The 20,456-nt window shown below is 33.9% G+C and overlaps 1 protein-coding gene across 1 annotated transcript in view; it reads left to right on the top strand.

The window, feature by feature from the left end:
* LOC115447070 (allatostatin-A receptor) overlaps positions 1-11,071 on the top strand; it is a 101,949-nt gene extending 90,878 nt beyond the window's left edge. The window contains exons 3-4 of the mRNA XM_030173987.1: positions 1,174-1,329; positions 10,453-11,071. Coding sequence (XP_030029847.1) covers positions 1,174-1,329; positions 10,453-10,557 — 261 coding nt within the window. The 3' untranslated portion in view covers positions 10,558-11,071. The remainder of the gene's footprint in view (positions 1-1,173; positions 1,330-10,452) is intronic.
* Positions 11,072-20,456: the final 9,385 nt, after the last annotated feature.

The following is a 20,456-nucleotide window of genomic DNA, read 5'->3' as shown; positions in this document are numbered from 1 at the left end:
GAACTGCTGTTTGGCGGCAGAAAGACTCCAATAAGTAGTAACGAGGACTCTAGCAAACGACAGACCAATCATCTAGTGCTATTTGGAAGCCCCTGTTTTTAATACAGATTTATGAGGTATACTATTTTTTGCTCTCGCTCTGGCCGCGTGGCAAACATTCCGAAAAAACACTCTATATAATCTAGGACATGGACTATGTCTTTGCCAAAAAAATAAACCAGTAATTTCAGAGATTTCTTAGTCATTTCAAATCAAATAATAATATATAAATACCTAAACATCTTTATAAACATGTATTCAATATTATATAATCGGGCTGTTTTTATTTTTATTATACTTTAATAAACTCAATTCAGAGAATAAAATTCTTGTTTGAAAATGTTTTCCTCGTAAAATTGTTATTATTTCAACGAATTCATTTAATTATTCCCTGTAAATATGATTGGTTCCGTGTATTCAACTATAAATTATTTGTTGTTCCAATTTTTTAAAATACTGTTTTACTGGAATGAATTAATGAATGTATATTCATATGAAAATACCTTAAGGTAAACAGAATATGAAAAAAATTTGAGCCTTTACAATTTATTTCTTGATATTCAGGGATGGAATAATAATGCATTTAAATAAGTCCCAAATTATAAGACTCATAACACATATCAGTGCTGGCACAATGTACTTGGAGGCAATGTATTATGTATATCCTTCCTTTTGACTTAATTTTATTTAAATTAGGTTCAATGAACTTTGTTGTGATAAAATAAACAAATAAAGAACTCCGTAAAGGTACTGTTGAAACCCACATCTTTTTTGCAATAGAATGGACAAGGCATGTAATGAGGCGATGGAAGACCAAAAATACAACAACAAAACATTTTTTTTTTATTAGGGGTAACAAACAATAGTACATTATATTTTTTTTACAGTTTTTTACATATATATAGTGATAGTTAAATGTACTACCCACAGCGCTACCCACCGATTACTTATAAATGATGTTTATAGCAGTGACGTGATAATTTAAAATACATTGCTTTTAAGCTAAAAATGATTTTTTTCCAATGAAAACAATTAGAAATTATAACCAAATAAACTATGACATATAATACACAATTTATCCGCGTGTACTGCAAAATGACTCTTATTATTATTAACATGCTGATCGTATTCCAGATCATCCTGCTGGTAAAGGCGCTGGACGCATACAATATCACTTACTTCACGGTGACTGCGCAGATCGTGTCGCACGTCCTCGCCTATATGAACAGCTGCGTCAACCCGGTGCTGTACGCCTTCCTCTCCGAGAACTTCAGGGTCGCTTTCCGAAAGGTACAAACACATGTCTTTTATTCCCAATGAGGTAGGCAGAGGCGGTGCTAATGCATCCACTAAAGTGTATATATCGTCACATGGTAAGATAGACGGAGAGCCTATTGCCATATCGGGCTCCCTTCAAAACCCAATATCACTGCTCAAAATATAAATGTTATAAAAAAAAATGCACCAATTGTAGATGCACCTACCTCCTTTATCTCTGCCACCCTAAGGTCGACTCGTAGAAATGGCCTTTGACATTAAGTCCGACTATATACTTCTCTATACATAAAATGTTGAAATCAATAAATAAAAACCCAATAACATTTTGCTTGAACCGTAATTCGAACTGAGATCTAAAACCTCAAAGCGCCACTCGTACCTACTCAATACAACTACGCCCCAGGTCTTCAGAAGGTAATATATTTTCTCATACAGGCACGGCACCTATGACAAAGCTACATGTGTATTCTTTGATAATTATCACTCGCCTTAACGACGAAAGAAAACATCGCAACGAAACCTTATTTTACCTTTAACTAGGAATTCTAAAACAGAATTTTTATTTAATCAAAATTCTACTGACCAGTTAAGAATGGCGAAAGTTGAAATCTGAAAGGGAACGAGAGATAATATATAAGTACTGATGTGCATAAATACGGTCTACGAACCGTTCTAATGATAATTCGATTCTTCATAAATTTCACATAAAGAGAATCCTAGCCAACAAGAATCGGATTATAAGGACCATTGGCCACTGCCAGCCAGTACGCTTCCTATAAAAAAATCAAACTTGGCAACTGCTGAGAAGCAATTTCTTTTATTTTTCGACTTAGTACACTTATGATTAAATTGGAGATGATGGAGTCTCTTACCGCGTTAAAAATATCAGCAAAATGTAACTGTTCTTATCATAGTATAATTAAGTTAATTCCAGAGGTCCAAGGTCTCTCATACTATTATAGTCTCCCTACTGAGTTAATGGGGAATACAGAAACGAGTCATTAGCAAGGATCAAGCATATAATGACGCAGATACGGGATTATTAGAGAAAGATAATATTAGAGTTAGTTATCCTTTGATGTCTGAGTTTAGTTATTATTACAATAATACTAAGAAATATTATGTAATTTTATAAATTATCATAATATAACCCTATGTTTGTTATCCTTGAAATGGTATATAAAGCCGCAATTACATTTTTTCCAACTTATATTTGTCAACCTTTTAAATGGAAAACTGACACAAAGTATATTTACACTCGTATCACCATATTTGTTATTTGTAATGTTTTTCAAACATATTTATAAAATGGTCTGAAATCCCGAAACCCACTAGTGTTATATCCACGCAGCATAGGTAATTGTTTAAATGTATGAAAGAGTTTTTTCATATTCTAAAAATATTTTATATAGCTTTATTTTTAACGAAACGCGATACGACATAGAATTGTTCGTGGAAGTTGCCGCTAAAAAACTTAAAGGCATAAAAACAAAAAATGAAATGATTTCTTATGAATTCTTATACGGGTTGTAAAATGAGACTATTTTTCGATCCTACAAAATATATTTTTTTGTGGCAACGATAGTTAACTACGCTGAACCTATTGATAGTTAAATTAAGATTTAAAAACCTTAAAGAGAATCCCATTCGATCCTTTGCTCGTATGCTCAGAGTACGATATTAATTAAGTCCAAATATAAAGTCGAAAAGAAACGTTGCGTGAATTACCTGCACCATAATGAGTTACTATTTATGTAATTTATTTTTATACGAAAATGGCAATGTGACCCACTCCACCTAATTGTAAGTGGAGTGGAGTCCTGTAAAATGTCGACTGACGGGAGATGATTAAGTCTCGACAGTCGACACAAATATGCCGGCCTGTTGGAATCGGATATACACAGGCTGAACTCGGAAGGCGACATACTTACGTGGGCCATTATGACGGGACTTAACACCTTGTGTGAGGTGGTCGCTATACGTGCGGATATAAAATATATCCTACCTTAGCAAAAAAAAAAAACTCGCCTACCCGTGTATGAGAAACTGTCACAGAATGCCAGATGTAATATCGCTATTTTATCGTTATCTATTTACGTTGCTTCAATAATAAGTTACTAAAAAATGGGACATATTCTGCGAAAACGAAGTAAATTTGTTTTAAGATTAAAAAATAGCGGCTAAATTGCAACAACTTTTCGCATGGCCGTTGCATGCATGTTAAAATTTATTTTTATTTTTTGCTCACCGCCAACTTAAACGTTTTAGAGCAAAGCAAATTTTCAGCATATCTGAAAATACTGTTTAATTTCTTGAAAATCTGTTGTTCATTCCGGGGTTGCACAGAAATTATAAGAGCGCAATTTGCACGTAGCAAAATCTGCGACGACGCCATCGCGCCAATATGACTGCAGTAACTTTGCAAGCTTTGTGATGCTAATATAGAAATTTAGATAATTTTACAGATTAAATGAATTTACTATGTTTAATAAAAAGCAGTGATAGCCCAGTTGGTTGGGGAACGGACTGCTAAGACGAAAGTTAACAGATTCAAAACCCAAGCGCACACACCTCTGACTTTCTAAAAATATGTGGGAATTCTTTGTGAATTATCGCTTGCTTTAACGGTGAAGAAAACATCATCAATTGCGTTGGCGTGTGAAGTCTAGGTCTAGTCTAGTCTCAATCCGCACTAGGCCAGCGGGATGGACTAAGGCCTAATCCCTCTCAGTAGTTGGAGGAAGTTCGTGCCCAGCAGTGGGACAGTATATAATACAGGGCTGATATTATTATATTTCGTTATATTTATTATTATTATAAAAATGATAATAAATTGTCACGTACATTGTACACGTACAGTCAGCCACAAAAGTAGCTGAACAGATGAAAAAGTTCGAAACACCTATTCACGTAAAGTTTTATTTAAACATCTTTATATTTCTTTGTGTGAATTAAAAAAAGCTCTTATTTTATTTTGTGGCGATTTGAAGTTTTGAATTTGTTCAAATCCTTATGCGGGTGACAACTGAGAGTCCACTCCCTAAATGAAATTTGGAATCGAACTTTAAACCCAGAATATGCACGTAAATGCTATAAAAATGAAGCCTGATAAAGCCACACTTTATAAAAAGGGGTAAACGGATAGATAAAACCGGTCTTGGAAGGCACGTAACAAGTCATTTTTTTTTTATAAATAAGGGCACGTTAACCTTTAAAGGTTCGCCCTCCTTGCTTATCATTAGGTCAAGTGTTACTCTCTCATGTTCGTATAAATATACCTAAAACCGTAGGCCTACTGCAAATATCTATCATAAAATAAGTATTTTCACAACAAATAAGCCCTGATTTTCCTGGAATCAGGCCAAATATTATCATATAAATACGGTTTTATGTTTTTGTATGTCGTGTAAGAACTTTCAATAAGAGGGTAAAATATTATGTGGATCAAGTCCATTGTGATGTGTTTCGTATTGGGTTATTTACGTCTGGTAACAATATAAATATAAATTCAACTGTTGCTATGGGCTTTTACTGCTTTTATAGAATTAATATTATGTTTAGTTTAGTTTTGATTTATTTTTAGTTTGTTTTTCATGTGTCAATAGACACCATTCTCCTTACTTAGGTCTTCAGCTCTTAGTCTTTTGAAGATAAGATTAGATAAGATAAGATATTTTATTTTTAAAGAACACGAGTACACACAAAGGCATGCCAGATGTTACATATTTAGAATAAAGACATCTTGTTCGGCCGCTATAGCAGAGTACTAAGAAGTGTATAATCAAAGTACAATTAATTATATACATACAATTATTACAATATTTTGTCCCAAGTTAAGTATTTCCATACATTTTTTTTTTAATTTAGCTACACAGAAAATAGTCAAATTAAAAACATCAGTCAATAGAGCAGCGAGTCCGTTAAAATAAATAGTACAATTAATAAATTATTCAATACTATAGGAAATTTACTGGTGGTAGGTGTCTCATATGTGAGAGACCGCCTGGGTAGGTACCACCGCAATGTCTATGTCTGCTGCTAAGCAGCAATGTGTAGTCACAGTTGTGTTCCGGTTTAAAGTACATTGTAGCCAGTGTAACTACTGGACATAATAGGACACATCTCATGTCTCAGGAAAGCTCGTCTCGTCATTCAACGCAATAAACAAAAGTTCTATTACTGGCCTCTATAATTTATCACTAGTTAACTCAAAGGGTTCGGCCAAAACCACTGGATCACTTTCGTATTCAAATGGTTGAAAATAAACATGGTCAGACACAATTTAACGTTCTATAATACTGGCAATAAAGGAGGGATCCCTAAAACTTCGCGTTGAGTACCAAAGACCCGCTCGCTCCCCGCTGAGAATAACAAAATGCGAAATAAACAAGAATTCGGTAAACATCCCTAATACTATAGAAATACATCAAACGAGTTATTCTTAGATTTTAAGTTTCGTTCCTGTTTTGTTAATGTTAGGCTGAGTGCACACTCGAGCGTTGATACTCGTTGGTTGTGTTTTTTTTAAATGATTTATTTATTATGAACTTTATATACATAATAATATATGTATATCGGCGGACTTAATGTCAAAAGAATTCTCTCAATGATTCTATAAAGTTACTATATATTTTCGCAAGTCTATTACAAAAGTAATGTATCTAGTATTTTATCCTCTTGTTGGTTTACACACAGTGTATTTGATGAGTTTCGATTCCCATGTTGGCATGTAATGACGATATAGACAGACTAATGAAGGCTTTAGCGAAGTGTATGTGTATGTTTCCCTGTATTTGGAAAACTAGTATAATTATAAAACGTTTTACGTAAGCACCTTAAATGCGTAAGCAGTCCAAACAAAAGTCATTTACATAAGTTGAGTACTACTGGGTTGCCAGCCTGTGACTGTGGAGCAACAGTGCAAACTGGCACATAGTGGAGGACTGCCCCATCAGGAGCTTTCAAGGTGGTTTAAAGTCTGCACCAAGTGACACCAGAACCCGAAACATGGCTGTCTAAACTCAATATAGGTCCTCGATAGATGAATTGTTCATAACGCCATACGATAATAATAATAGTCCAAAAGATTAGGCTATGAATTAATCTTCCAAATAAATTTCGCCGCAAATCTGTTCAATACATCAATTTTCTGTTTGTTATAACTGCAATGTGAACTCGCCTTACAGATGACGCGTTTCCCCACGTCGCAAGCTATAAACTGAGATATGATTTTTAAATAAATAACTCAATCGATGCATTATTCATATTAACAGCTCATGTTTGAGCCGACAGCATGCGTCATCGGTTCTTTAGAAATTAATTGGAAACAGAGTGATCTATTTTTATCAGTCCTGATTATAATTTTCTGCGAAGGAACATTGTCCAAGTGTTGTGTAATAACTGATCATTATATGATTTCAAATCAAAGGCACACAAATGAAGTTAGCTATTTACCTAATGCTATGATAAAGTCTTTCTGAGAACTTTCGGTATGACAGCCTTCGCAGAACGTAGAAATAGGAATTTTGGTTATATATTTCTTTATTAAAATAATTGAGTACTCCCACATTCAAATATATTCGCTGTTCAATGTCATTCCTGTTAACATTTTTATATTGTTGCCTGGTTCAAATGATACGCTATCTTGACAGGCTAGCTTGTTAGTAACAAGTCTCACTAACATTTTTTTTCGGAGATACGATAATTTAGATGATCAATAAATCGACTAATACATATTTATGCAGTGCAGATTAGAGCATGCGTACCTATACGTTTCAGAAAGTGTAAAGAGCGGGTAAAATACCCTACATGGCATCCATAACGCATTCTTGATAAATACATTTTCGAACAAAAATTAACACTGTATTAAAAAAAACTTTGCATGTATAGAAACAAACCGTCACTGTTAAAATAGGTTCATAATTCAATTAATGAAAGGTCACATTAAAGAAAGAAAGCGTTTATTTTGATTCCAAATGTGTTGCGTCCGTAAAATAATAACTTACATAGAAAAAACTTGGTGTTGCTTCTATAGTTGGCTGCTGATGTGCTGTTTCGGGTGTCATCAAATGTTTACCTCCTAAAAGGATAAAAGGCGTGATGCCATGCACACGATATGTAGGACATACAGAAAAATGGAATATTATAATAGTATCAGCCCTGTATTATATATTGTGCCACTGCTGCACGGGCCTCCTCTACTACTGAAAGGGGTTAAGCCTTAGTCGACCACGCTGGCCTAGTGCGGATTGGTAGACATCACACACCCTTAAAATTCTTATAGAGAACTTCTCCGGAATACTGGTTTCCTCGCGATGTTTTCCTTCAACGTTAAAGCAGGCGATAATTCACAAAGAATATACACATAATTTTAGAAAAGTCAAACCTGACTTTTCTAAAATTATGACTTTTCGAACCTGCGAACATTGGTCTCGGCAGTACGTTACACATCCGACTAGGCTATCGCCGCTTAAAAACAAAAATGTATATTCAAAAATAGATAAAGAAAATAGGAGAATATATTATATATCATAATAATGTGAATAATGGCCCATCCATTCCAACTGTGTTGGGTTAAAGCGCGACCGGAATATATAAGTAACTTCTTTAAAACCAATATTGAAAAACTCCAGAACAAACGAGTATGAAACATTATTATAAGTTGCGAAGTGAAATCCCCTGGAGTTGTGCCAGCTGCTCGGCTATGTGTTTACACCGTTCAAATTTACACGTATTCCGATATTTTCATGTGCTGCAAATCAATACGCGCCGTTTGGCTAATCCATAAATTTCAATTGATGGAACAATATATAAATCAATAGAATTTTTGTGTTTATATTTTTTACGAAAGATATTGCTACAAAAATTGTCTAAGTCCTAAACAATAATGGACTAACGAAGACTAAAGGAATTTAGTTTTTAGCTGTCATGCGAAGGTGTGCTACACACACTTCATTTAGACTATATATTATATTCTCTTTTATTATAATAAGAGCATTTCTACGCTAGTCTTAATAACATTCATATATATGTACACTATTATATACAGTTGAAAAGTTTGTTTGTTTAAATTCGCTAAACTTAGGAACTATTTGTCTGAATTAAAAAATAATTTTGTGTTGGATAGTCCATTTATCAAGGAATGCCATAGACTATACAACAACAGGCTATGGTCGAATAGACTACCATGGAAAGACATAGGCTACTTTCTATCCCGAGAAAAAAATAGCCTAACTTTTATGCCGGAAAAATCTTTCGAGCTAAGCCGGAAGCAAAAGCTATTTTCTTTTATGATGAATGAGGACAGCAAGTCAGGCGGTTTATGGTGAGTGCAGCAACTACTCACAACAATAAGCACTATGCACAACTTCAATTACGAAGTTCCATATGACACTACGTTGTGCTCCTAAAACATTAACTCTCATAACACCTACTCAAGGGTAGAATGACATTACCGTCATGTTTAGCAATGACGTGGCGTAAAGATGTTATGTGTAACGGCTTGTCGCATTTTGGGAGGAGCCTGTACATGCGTTTTAAAGCAGGCTGACATAATAGTTTTTTTTTAACATGACCCTACATTTGTTAGCCTGGCACGGGCCGACTTATACACACTGGACTTTTGGGTGATCACTTTAGGCGCTCGCAACCCTTGAAAATTAAGCAACTATGCTGAGGGCAATCCACCGGTTACGAACCTCGACTCAGGACAGTCACTGGGAGAGGATAAGTCAACGATTATGATCATAATTGTGTAGACTGGCGAGTATATCTCGACTGTCGATACACTTTCTGGAGTCTGTTTTACTTAGTATCAGGCGTAGTAGGACCACTTTGCCGTGTAAATAAAAATGACATACACAAAGTATTTTTTTTATTGTTTTGAATGACGAGACGAGCTTGCCAATCGCCAAATGGTAAGCGATGCGACCGCCCATAAATGGAAACATCATCCAACACCTTGAATTACAAAGTACTGTTTGGTATTCCACTTCGCTCGCCATCTTGAGACACGATATGACAAGTCTCATTAAGTCCAGTAGTTACAGTGGCTACAATGCCTTCAAACTGGAACACAACAGTGACTACACACGCTTGGCAACAGAAACAGACATTGCAGTGGTACCTACCTGGGCGGACTCTCACATATGAGAGACCTACCACGTTTATAAATAGGCGTAAGATGGTGTTTTATTAGCATCTAGATGGAGCAAGGCCTATGGGATGTCAACAAGCACTATTCCTAAACACTCACGTCTAAATATCAAAATCTCCAAACACTAACATTTTTGATTTGTTTGCTTACACGATTCCGGCCAAAACACGATTACCAAATGTAATATATCCGTGTGTTTATTTGTCTGTAGTATCGCAGTTAAATCATATCGTGCATATTGAACGTTCCGAATATCCTTTACAGCTGGAGTGGTCTATTTCTAGATTATTCTATGACAGCATAACGAGGTCATGTCAAATAGGGAACTATCTGCACAATGCCTAATACTGTTAACTACGTGTTCTTGAACACTACACTAGTCAAGTGTGTGCCGCCTCACAAAAACTTACAACTCCACACTTCCTTTCGCGATCGGTATGCGGCGGGCGGCGGTTATTTTTTCACTTTTGTATTATATTTTTTATTTTAACTATGAATGAAGAAATTGTAATTTAACATCTTAAAATGTGATATTGTTCATTAAAAATACACCTACCAATGACTCACCACTATGTACCATTGACGAAGGGTCCATATAACTCGATTCCTGCCGACTTCCCTTTATATAGAAATGTTGTAGAATCTAATTATCATCAGAATTGATTGTTAAATGTCCCCGCCCTATTTGCAAAGTTGGTTCAATATCTTCAGACCTTAAGTATCATCCATTTAAAAAAAAAACCTGTATCAATAGAAATAATTTTGATTTTAGGTCAATAGCTATTTTTGCTCTTCGATTTACAGCTAAAAGTTCAGTTATAGGTTTGTAATTTCTACGTCAGATTCTACGGAATACTAGCTGTTCTCCTGTGACTTTCTCAGGAGATTTCCTGGCATGTTTTTGACGTGTGTTCTGCATTTAAGGAATTTTAAGTAAACCTCAAAACCTAATAAATAATACAACATTCTCTTTAATCCAGGTGATGTACTGCCCTCCACCGTACTCCGACGCGGTCTCCGGCCGCCCACAACCCACGAAGACGACCAGGACTGGCAACGGCAACTCCTGCCACGACATTGTTTGAGACTCGCGCCGTCGGCCCCGCCACGGCACGGATCAAGTAACCGTCGTCTAAATGGCCGACTGTCAACAAATCCAGGTCTAACCTGACCTTTATCAACAACCTTCGATCTATCGTTGTCAAATCGCGCTTTAACTGAACAAATTAAATCTCGATCTGATTCCCCCGTTTGTAAATAATGTATGCCGCATGATATTTAGATATTTGTAAATATGTTTTAATGTAATGTACATAAGAGCGTTTTCATATAATGAGCCCGTATGAAGATGCATGTAAAAATGTAAATCTATATTAGTAGGTATAAGGCATAAACATCGAAATAAGTATGTAGCTTTTTTGTATATACTAGATGTAGAAATATATGTTACTGACTGAAACTGTTATAGTATGTTACGATTATTTATTCAAGTGTTAACATAGATGTATGAGATACATTCGATGTTTCGTTTAGTCGTATAATAAGTGATCGTTAATGTATTCGACATAAATTTAAAATAGTAAATAAATGTTTTTATAATTTGGGTGTTTTATTTGTCATAATATTTAACAAAGGGTATATTGAAATAAGGTAGATTGGAAAAACGACTAGTACTTTCTGCTACTTTGCACTCTCTTATTATGCATTTCTAATACAAAAGAAATGAAAAAAAAAAGCAGATTAACTACATTCAAAGATAAATTAAATTCTAGCATAATTTTATTGTAGGTATTACTAGCAAACTTACACACATAAACCTTCTATGATATCTTCTTGAACTAAAAGTAAAACAAAGCCTCTTTCGTACAACAAACACAAAAACCTAACTATGTATAGAAAACAAACAATTCATAACATGTACAATGATAAATATAAATGGAACAGGACAAATAAAACATTGGTCGCTGCCATCTTCAACGTTATTAAAAAGGGCCCCAGATTTGCTCCAGTACAAACTACAGCACTGACCTTTAAATATTCCCTAGTCTGGACGCTATGATACAGCTAGCACATGATTGATTGATTGACTTGATTCCTCTCAAACCGAATTTCAGCCACGGCGGTCAATTTCAACGGTCATTTCAACGGAGTTCCAAAAAGTACGCAGAAGATATAGTGCACAAGTGTGTGCGCGAAACACAGGTGCACTCCTCTATTCCTTCACTCCCACAGTGCGGTGAAACGGCAATCCGACATGACCGGAGAGAGATCAGGCGCAGGACTGGATCACAACGCCAACTTCCTGACTCCGAGCTGCGACTGACTAATTTTTAAGATGAAAAAACCCCGTCACAATTATTTTAGCCCAGAACCTCAGCACGGTATTCATACTCGAACCGTGTACGTACAATCAGGGGTTTGGGATCGATTGCATAGATCGATATCAGTCGTAAGTCTGCTGGCTACCTGCAATGACGTTACGTAACACTACCGAACCGCTGCTGAGTGTATAATAGAAAACGAAATTAAAATTGATGCGCGCACGTCTATGCTATGACGATAATTCCTATACTTGTAAGATGCATATCGTCGGCGTAAGGAACGTAATAACAAAAGTTTTATAGTTTGGAGACAATCGCGATTTACAGTGTTTATATTGTTAAATTTTTTGGCATTATTTTTTAATAAATAAGAAACGACATTATGTTAATTATTTTATATCATATTATATGCCTGATTACCTTCTTTTTAACTTTTAACAAACCAAACTTTATGTTGTATTAAAAAAATAATCATTTTAAAGCAATTTCCGCCATATTTGTCACAACTATATTTTGTTAGTAAATTATGATTAGCTACTTTTTTAAGCCGTTTTTTTAGTTTTCGGTCTCTTTAAACCCATAGTCTATAATTAATTTATTAAATAAATTCAATGGCTGCATAATATTATGATTGAATTTTGAATCGTAAAAATTTAAACTGTTCAGTTTATTCAATTCGTTCAATAATTCATATTATAATAATAAATCATAGTTAATAGATTTCATTATTTGAATTGTTATTTTATTTTATTTCAAAAACTTAGACGATAACATTTTATTCCAATCTCTGTATTTACAAATATTATGTATTAACATTAAAGTTAAAAATAATTGACCTAAAATTATTAGCTTCTTGGAGATATTGTTTTTTTTTATTTCCTCTTAATGATCTTTTTTTATCTTAAATATGAATAGTTTTTGAGTTAATAACGAAATACCTTTTTTTCATCCTAATTTGAACTATTTAACACCTTTTTGAAGTAGTTAATTGGACTATTTATCGATATGCAGCGATTATTATTTATTGAATTTGAGGCGAGTTTAAAGATTTTATGTGTAAGTGGTAATATGCTTTTATTAGAGTAATATTGAAAGGCCAACATTTTTATTGCTGCAGATGTTGTTTGAAAAGAATAAATATATCACATAAAAATGGTTTGTTAAAGAGCGCAATTTTTATCAATGTTTGTATTGACACCGGTCTTACGTGGACGCATTTATCGTTAAACTGAGTCGATTGTTATGCTATTGAATTTAGAGGCATTTAAATATTATAAGTGTAGGCGTAGATTTGAATTCTTATTACAGTAGTATTTGCAAGGCTAACATTTTATTGCTGCACATGTCCAGTTTGTAAATTTTAGTTACTTTCTTTAGCCAATTATTTAGTTTTCGCTGAGTTAAAACCCAAAGTCTATAATCAACTTACAGTTATTGATTTTTTACCGATTTAATAGCTGCATATTATGATTGAATTTTTGAATTATATAAATTACTTAAACAGTTCAGTTTATTTAATTCGTTAAATCATTCACATAATCATAAATTATTGTTATTCGTTTCATTATTAGAAATTATTATATTTTTTTCTCAATTGTTTTTATGCTTTTTTGAACATTTTATTTACTTTTAAAGGACATGTCCGTTTTTTGTATGGGCGCTGGTTTTATGTTTCGAATAAATTCCAACCAACCTCAAACTTATTGAATAATAATGTGCCAAAAATTAGTAACTTGGAGTCATTAAATAATAATTTTAGACCCTTCATTGATAAGAAAAATAAGAAAGAAAAAGTCATGGCTGAGTAATTAATACAAATAATTTCACGATTCGTCAAAAGATATAACTACCTGTTTTTTTTTACATAAGTAAGTGTTATTATTATCATTTACGGATATAAAGGGAAAAATTTTAAAAGTAAGAAAATTTGAAAAAAAAAAAAAATTTGAAGTAAGTAATTATTCAGAGATAACTAAACAAGATTTTTGATTACTTAACTTTTTTCGGGATGCCTTCCAAATGTAATAACGTTTATATTTGCAGAGTTCATTTTAAGTGTAATATTTAAAGTAAATATTTTTTTTTAAATCTCACAATCAAATCTTTCAAATAAAATGATTTATTTCAATAGGCTCGTTTTGTGAACCAGTCGATGAGGCTCACGCACATATCGCTACGATATATAATTATCAAAAGTTAAAATCGAATATAGTAGATAATATATTTGCAACACCAATAAATAATGAGATACACATGTAAAATGAAATTTCGTAGAAAGTCTATGTAAATAAAACACATTTTTTTTGTTACTTCAGTGATATGATTTAATTGTATTCATTACAAGTTTGATACGCTCAGCAGGCAGGTTGAGTAGAGTGTGCGCTCTGGATCGGTTGGCGATGAAGCTCTCATCCGCATCCTAGTGTATACATCGAGGGACAGTGGTTCTCTGTAATACAATTAAATTATATATTAATTATTAAAATCTATTATTCTAATAATATTTTAACGTAATGACTACAGTGCCAAAATAATAAAATTTATATGGGAGTAGAACGCCAGTGCGGCCGACACAAAATACGTGGGTCAAGTACGAAATAATCCAAATTAAGTAAAAAAAATCAGCTCTGTTTTCCATAATTGCACACATTTTATTGAGATAAAAATCCCAAATTTGCATTAAATCGGATTGTAATTCTACTTTAATTCTGTGCTACATATTATGTAGTTGTAAAAGAAACAATAATAACAGAAACCTCTGGGTTAAACTGGGTGGGACTTAAACGTCTATAAGCGGATCTTACAAACGCGCCGACATAGTTAATTACTCTAGTAAGAAATCATATTACCACTACTTAAAATCTCTAAACTCGTCTAAATTCAATAAACAATGGACGCCGCTTTCCGATAAAGGCGTCGACATGGAACCGGGGTTAACAAAAACATAAAAAAATGTCGTCCTCTAACAAAGACCCTTTTTATGTGAAATCTTTACACTTTTTAAACTGCACATGTGCAGCAATAAAAATGTTGGCTATGCAATATTACTGTAATAAAAACAAATTATCGCCTATCCATAAATTATTTATACTCGTCTATATTTTTGGCATTAAATAAAAATTATTAATAAAGGAAATAGAATTTTGGGCGTCTTCTTCTTTAAATTGGAAATTTCCTCCTTATTTCTTAAATAAGGAGGATTTAAATTGGAAATTTCCTCCTTATTTCTTATTTTTTAAGTTATCGAAGAACCTCTTTATCCTCTTAATAACAATTGTATTTTTTAAGTGCCAATGAACACTAAAGATTATTTTTCTAGACGTCATGTTATCCAAATCGAATGAGCTATCACTCATATTTTTGGATCTTTATAATACATAAATTGACACCTTTTTGAGCTTATTGACTGGACTAAAAGGCTTACCGGCCTGTCTTAATATATTCCCAACATTAAATTAGAGTTTACTATTAAAAGTTGACGGTAAAAGTTACGCTTAATGCTACTGCTGTTTCAATATCGAAAACTCTGAATTTTTAACTGAGATCAAGAAAAGATAGGTAACACCTATAAGTATAGTGAGTATACCCGTCGAAGTAGTTTATTTTTGCATTGAGTACTTTTAAGTTTTCCAATTATATTTCTTTTTAATATTTTGACATTTGATTATTCGTAAAGCAACTTAAATAACATACTACATAGATTACTACAAGTATGATCAATAGCACTATGTTAATTTTTTGGCAAAAAAACACACAATGACTAATGATATTTGACCCTACGATAGATAGGATAACTTAAGGATTAATATAAAATATAATAAGTAGCATATTGAAGTCTGTTTTACACAATTAAAGGAATAAGTATTCATCAAAACTCAATAATATTATAATTATATTTAAAAGAGCTTAAAAGGTGGTCTATGTTGGCTTTAAATATAATTAATTATGATGACCAATAATTAAAAAAAAGCCATAAACCGCGATTTTCTCAAAACTGCAAAATTTTAATTATGAGTTCTCTGCCCTGACGATATTTTTCCCACGCATATTAACGTCCACTAGTTAAAATTAATATTAAAATATTATATAGTATAGTATGACTGATTTACTTACTGTTATATTTAATTCCCGGAATATATAATCCATGGTGCAGTAGTCACGTGACGGGTCGGCGACTAAGTAATTAAGAGTCCAGTAAACGAACATAAGTCTACGTAGTGGCAAGATATCGGTGTCCGTAAACGAAAAAATAATTGTGAGCAAAATACTACTGGTACTCAATAGTTGCGTGCGCGTCGTCAATCAGTAAAATACAACTAAAGTAAACAATAATAGTTATCTGCTGTTCCTTTCGCACATCTCCAAAACTGTCGTAATTGGTGAAATATGAGACAGGGGCGTGTCTAAATATCTCGGGACATTAGACCGGTCAAGCAAAATGTGTTTGGAAGTGTACTAGCACCAACTTGTCCGATTGTACGTTCTGCACCATAAAGGCAGTCGTTGGTAATTAGCACATATACAGTATACATAGCACCTAAGTAATAATAAAAAATCGAAAATATGTGGAATCACATATATGTAAATACCAAGTGCCTTATAAGCTTTTCGATCCTGTTTATTTGTTTGAGGATCTCCAACGAACGATTCACAACATCATTTAAAAAAATAACGGTAGGTATAACATTTTCAAAGCCTACGATGTCACGTTCAATTACAGGAGATCACAGCATAGTTGCTCTTTATGCAGTATTCATGATATTGACGACTAGCATCCTCATCTAGTCAACTTCAAAATTCAATATTCAATGATATTCTGGCGCTTCGCATGACTCCCACGCCGCGTGCTTTCAACAGCTCTTCCTTATTGCATCAATAAAAATGAAAACATTTCCTATTGAAGTATTCACTTCCCTTTACCGCCGCTGGACCGACGCCAGCCGAAGCGGCGGCACGTTAAATTTAACGACTGCGAAACTAGACGGGACCTTTTTAATTGGTCAGAAGCGAAACTTGCCCAATTTCGTAGTTTCAAAGGCCAAGTAGTATGAATAGAAAGCGAAGATTTTTATCGATGAACTAGAGGCTGGTGGCAAGCGTGTCGGCGTAAAAGAATATATTTATTTCTCTCACGTTGTAAGTGTGAAAACAGTGTGTGTTTTGGAAGAATACAGTTCTTCAATAGTTTGGCGAAAATCTATATGATGGAGAAATGATTATGAAATGAGTGTGTATATGTTTATATAATTCCTATGTAAGAAGTAAATTAGAATATAATGCTATTATATGGGATCCCCGTGAAAAAATGTATACTCTCATGGTGGAGAAAATACATAAAAAGTTTTGTCGGCACTTATATCTTCGGATGTATGGGTACTATCCATTTTTATTTCCTTCACTTTTTGTGACTGGGATGGTAGGTTATGATACGTTGCAACTCAGGCGCAAATTAGCTTGCATTTTACATTTTTATTTACTTTTGCGGCATAAAATTGACAATCCATCGGTACGTGAAAATATTCACCTATACGTTCCAAACCAGTACATTCGGGCCGTTGGGCGGAGAAGACACCATCTCCTCACTGGTCCAGCTGTTTGGCATCTTACGCAAACAAGCAATACTCCCACCGCCAAGGCTATAGCTTTATTAAATGCGTATCTTGAGAGTAGGCCGGATGCCGACATATTTGTCGATAATAGTCACACCATTTATAAAAATGTGTATTTATTTTTAAGTCATTTTGTTACTTAATTTAAGCATCTTACTTAAATTTAATAAGCTGTTCCCATAATGTAGAATGTAAGTAGTTGTTTTTCTTGATAATTTTTATTGTTTAGTTTTGTTTTATTTTGTCTACTTGTTGTTTTTTCTTTTTGTTTTTTTTCACTCAAGCGTCTTGGTGTATTTCCACTGTAAGCTTTTGTGATACTTAATTGATAAATAAATAAATGTTCAATATAGACTCCGAAACAGCTGAAGCGATCTTGTGAAATATTTAGATAAACATCACATTAGCCCAGCGGATAATCTCGTGGAGTTTGATGACAATCGAAGCACCAGAAGCCATCTAGCTATAAATAGTTAGTGCTACTCGTGCGAAGTCGTAGCTGGTTGGTAGTACTGAATATTTAACTAGTTTTTTAATTGGTTTATTACTGAGCTACGCAGTCAAATTGCAGTTATTCATTCAAGTCCATGACCGGTGGGTGTCGTTTACCATCAGGCGAATCGCTTGCTCGTTTGCCTACTTAGACATTAGGTAATAAAAAATAAAGAAGAATGGTCAATAACCGAAGCTACATAAAGTATAAGGGTTCAATAAATTATTCACATTTCATTTCACTTCAGAATCATGAAAGCCGCTTTTCACCACCTACGAAAGTCATTGATCACGTGTCAAAAGTTCGCGATAAACCTCAACTAATTTTGTGAATACAATAAAAAATTGTTTCTGAATACAGTCCTTTGATAAATCGTTTTTTAATTACACTCATTGTGAGTTATTTGGTAGATTTACTTGCTAATATTATTTATTTACTAAGCCATAGTTGTTGATTAAAAGTTCTTGGCTTAAGATACGCTGTTAGAAAGCAGTCTTAGATGGTGTCACATTCCTTTGTGTGTAATTAAACGACACACTTTGAGCTTGTCTTAAATTTAACGCGCAAACTCAAGCTTCAGCAACACACACGGTATAATAATAGTTTTGAACACAACCGAAAATATTACCATCCGATGACCCGCTCACCTGTTAACTTCGCATACTTACCAACTAATTACTAGCAGACTAAGAAATAGTATCTATTTTTTTTATTTAATTCACAAAACTGATGTTCAAACATATTACATGCTATAAGTAAAAGGTATGAAACAGTACAATAATATTGATCAAGTTAGTGCTTAAATTAGATCGTAAAATTATACAAATTACTAAATTTTAAAGAAAAAATATAATAAGAATGAATTATTATTTTTTATCCCTAAGTAATTAACTTATCTATAACGCCATCGCCTTAAATCAAAGGTATAAAAATCAATCAATCTCGTTTACTGATGACCAATAGTTTTTGGTATTCAATGAAATTAATAAAACTAGTAATATTCGCTTATTAATTACGTAAGCGGCGATAGCCTAGTTGGGTGTGGAACGGACTGCCGAGACGAATGTCCGCAGGTTCAAATCCCAAGGGCACACACCTCTGACTTTTCTAAAAAATCATGTGTGTATTCTTTGTGAATTTATCGTTCGCTTTAACGGTGAAGGAAAACATCTTGAGGAAACCTACACATCTGAGAAGTTTTCTATAGGAATTTCGAAGGTGTGTGAAGTCTACCAATCCGCACTAGGCCAGCGTGGTGGACTAAGGCCTAATCTCTCTCAGTAGTAGAGGAGGCCCGTGCTCAGCAGTGGGCAAGTATATAATACAGGGCTGATATTATTATTATTATTATAATTACGTCAATTGTAATTTTTATTTAACTGCCTCGGTGGCGAGATTTATTACAGTACGACTGCACTGAGGCCTCGGGATCGATTCCCGGGTTGAGAAAATTGATCTGGGGTTATTCTATTTAAAAATCATTATTCCAGCTATCTTAATTAGAAAGAGAGCTCACAGAATGACCAATCCTAATAAATCTATTTTCCAAATCCGTATATCCTTTTTACATCCAAAACTAGTGAATGACACTATAGTTTCCTGTTACCTAAAAATCCATTTTTGGCTTCGCGTATAGAAACATCCAATTAATATTGCACCGGCAGGAAATAAAAATATTTTGCCACACAAGCTTTCAGGGTTCAAACCGTGCCAATGGGAATCTATAACATGGCCCGCTTTCCCGATAGACATGATCTGCAACCCGTGCGACATAACAGTGCACTTCGGCGGAATGCCTTGTACGATCTCTATCCCACTTCGGTTGCTTTTTACTTACCAACAGGTAAGTAGTGAGCTCGTCCCGTCATTCATTTGCAATAAATAAAATTAGTTTTATAAAAATATTTCACGAAATTAACTTTATTAACAAATAACAAGAGTACAGTTAACTCACATGGGTTATACTTTTCACATCAATCCGTTTAATATAATTTAGTTTATCCTTATTTATAATTCAGCGACTATTAAAAGAATGACATACACCAAAAGGTTAGTTGGTGGTAGGACATATTTTCCATCTGCCCGGATAGCAACCACCGTACACAAGGTGTTAAAACTTGCAATAGTGGCCCATATAACTGTGTCGCGTTCCGAGATCAGTTCCGTATATATTCGGTTCCTTCCGAGTAACTATCTCTCATCACTTGACATTCTATTGAACTTCACTCCACTTACCATCAGTTGCAGTGTAGTTACTTTGCTGTGCACGTATAAAAAATAAAAGCTTAACAGCTTAGTTCATCTCTGGTAAAGAAGCAGCAATAATGGTTCATTCTTTTCGATAAACTACCGCATTATGTAGTCAATAAACACTACACGTAATTTAAAACAGTTTCAGCAAGTTACTAGTTTTTATTTTTATTGCAACAAAATAACGTGACGACTCACAAGAACATATACGAATTAGAATAACAAATTAAACAAATAATAAAGACAATGTGCTGGAGTACGGGACCCTCGTCGCCCGAATGTCCCTCCACTGGTTTTTCAATTATAACACT

The sequence above is a fragment of the Manduca sexta genome, chromosome 12 (assembly GCF_014839805.1).
Source record: "Manduca sexta isolate Smith_Timp_Sample1 chromosome 12, JHU_Msex_v1.0, whole genome shotgun sequence".
Classification (NCBI taxonomy): domain Eukaryota; kingdom Metazoa; phylum Arthropoda; class Insecta; order Lepidoptera; family Sphingidae; genus Manduca; species Manduca sexta.
The sequence above is the reverse complement of the archived record's forward strand: the minus strand, read 5'-3'. Positions and strand labels throughout refer to the sequence as shown.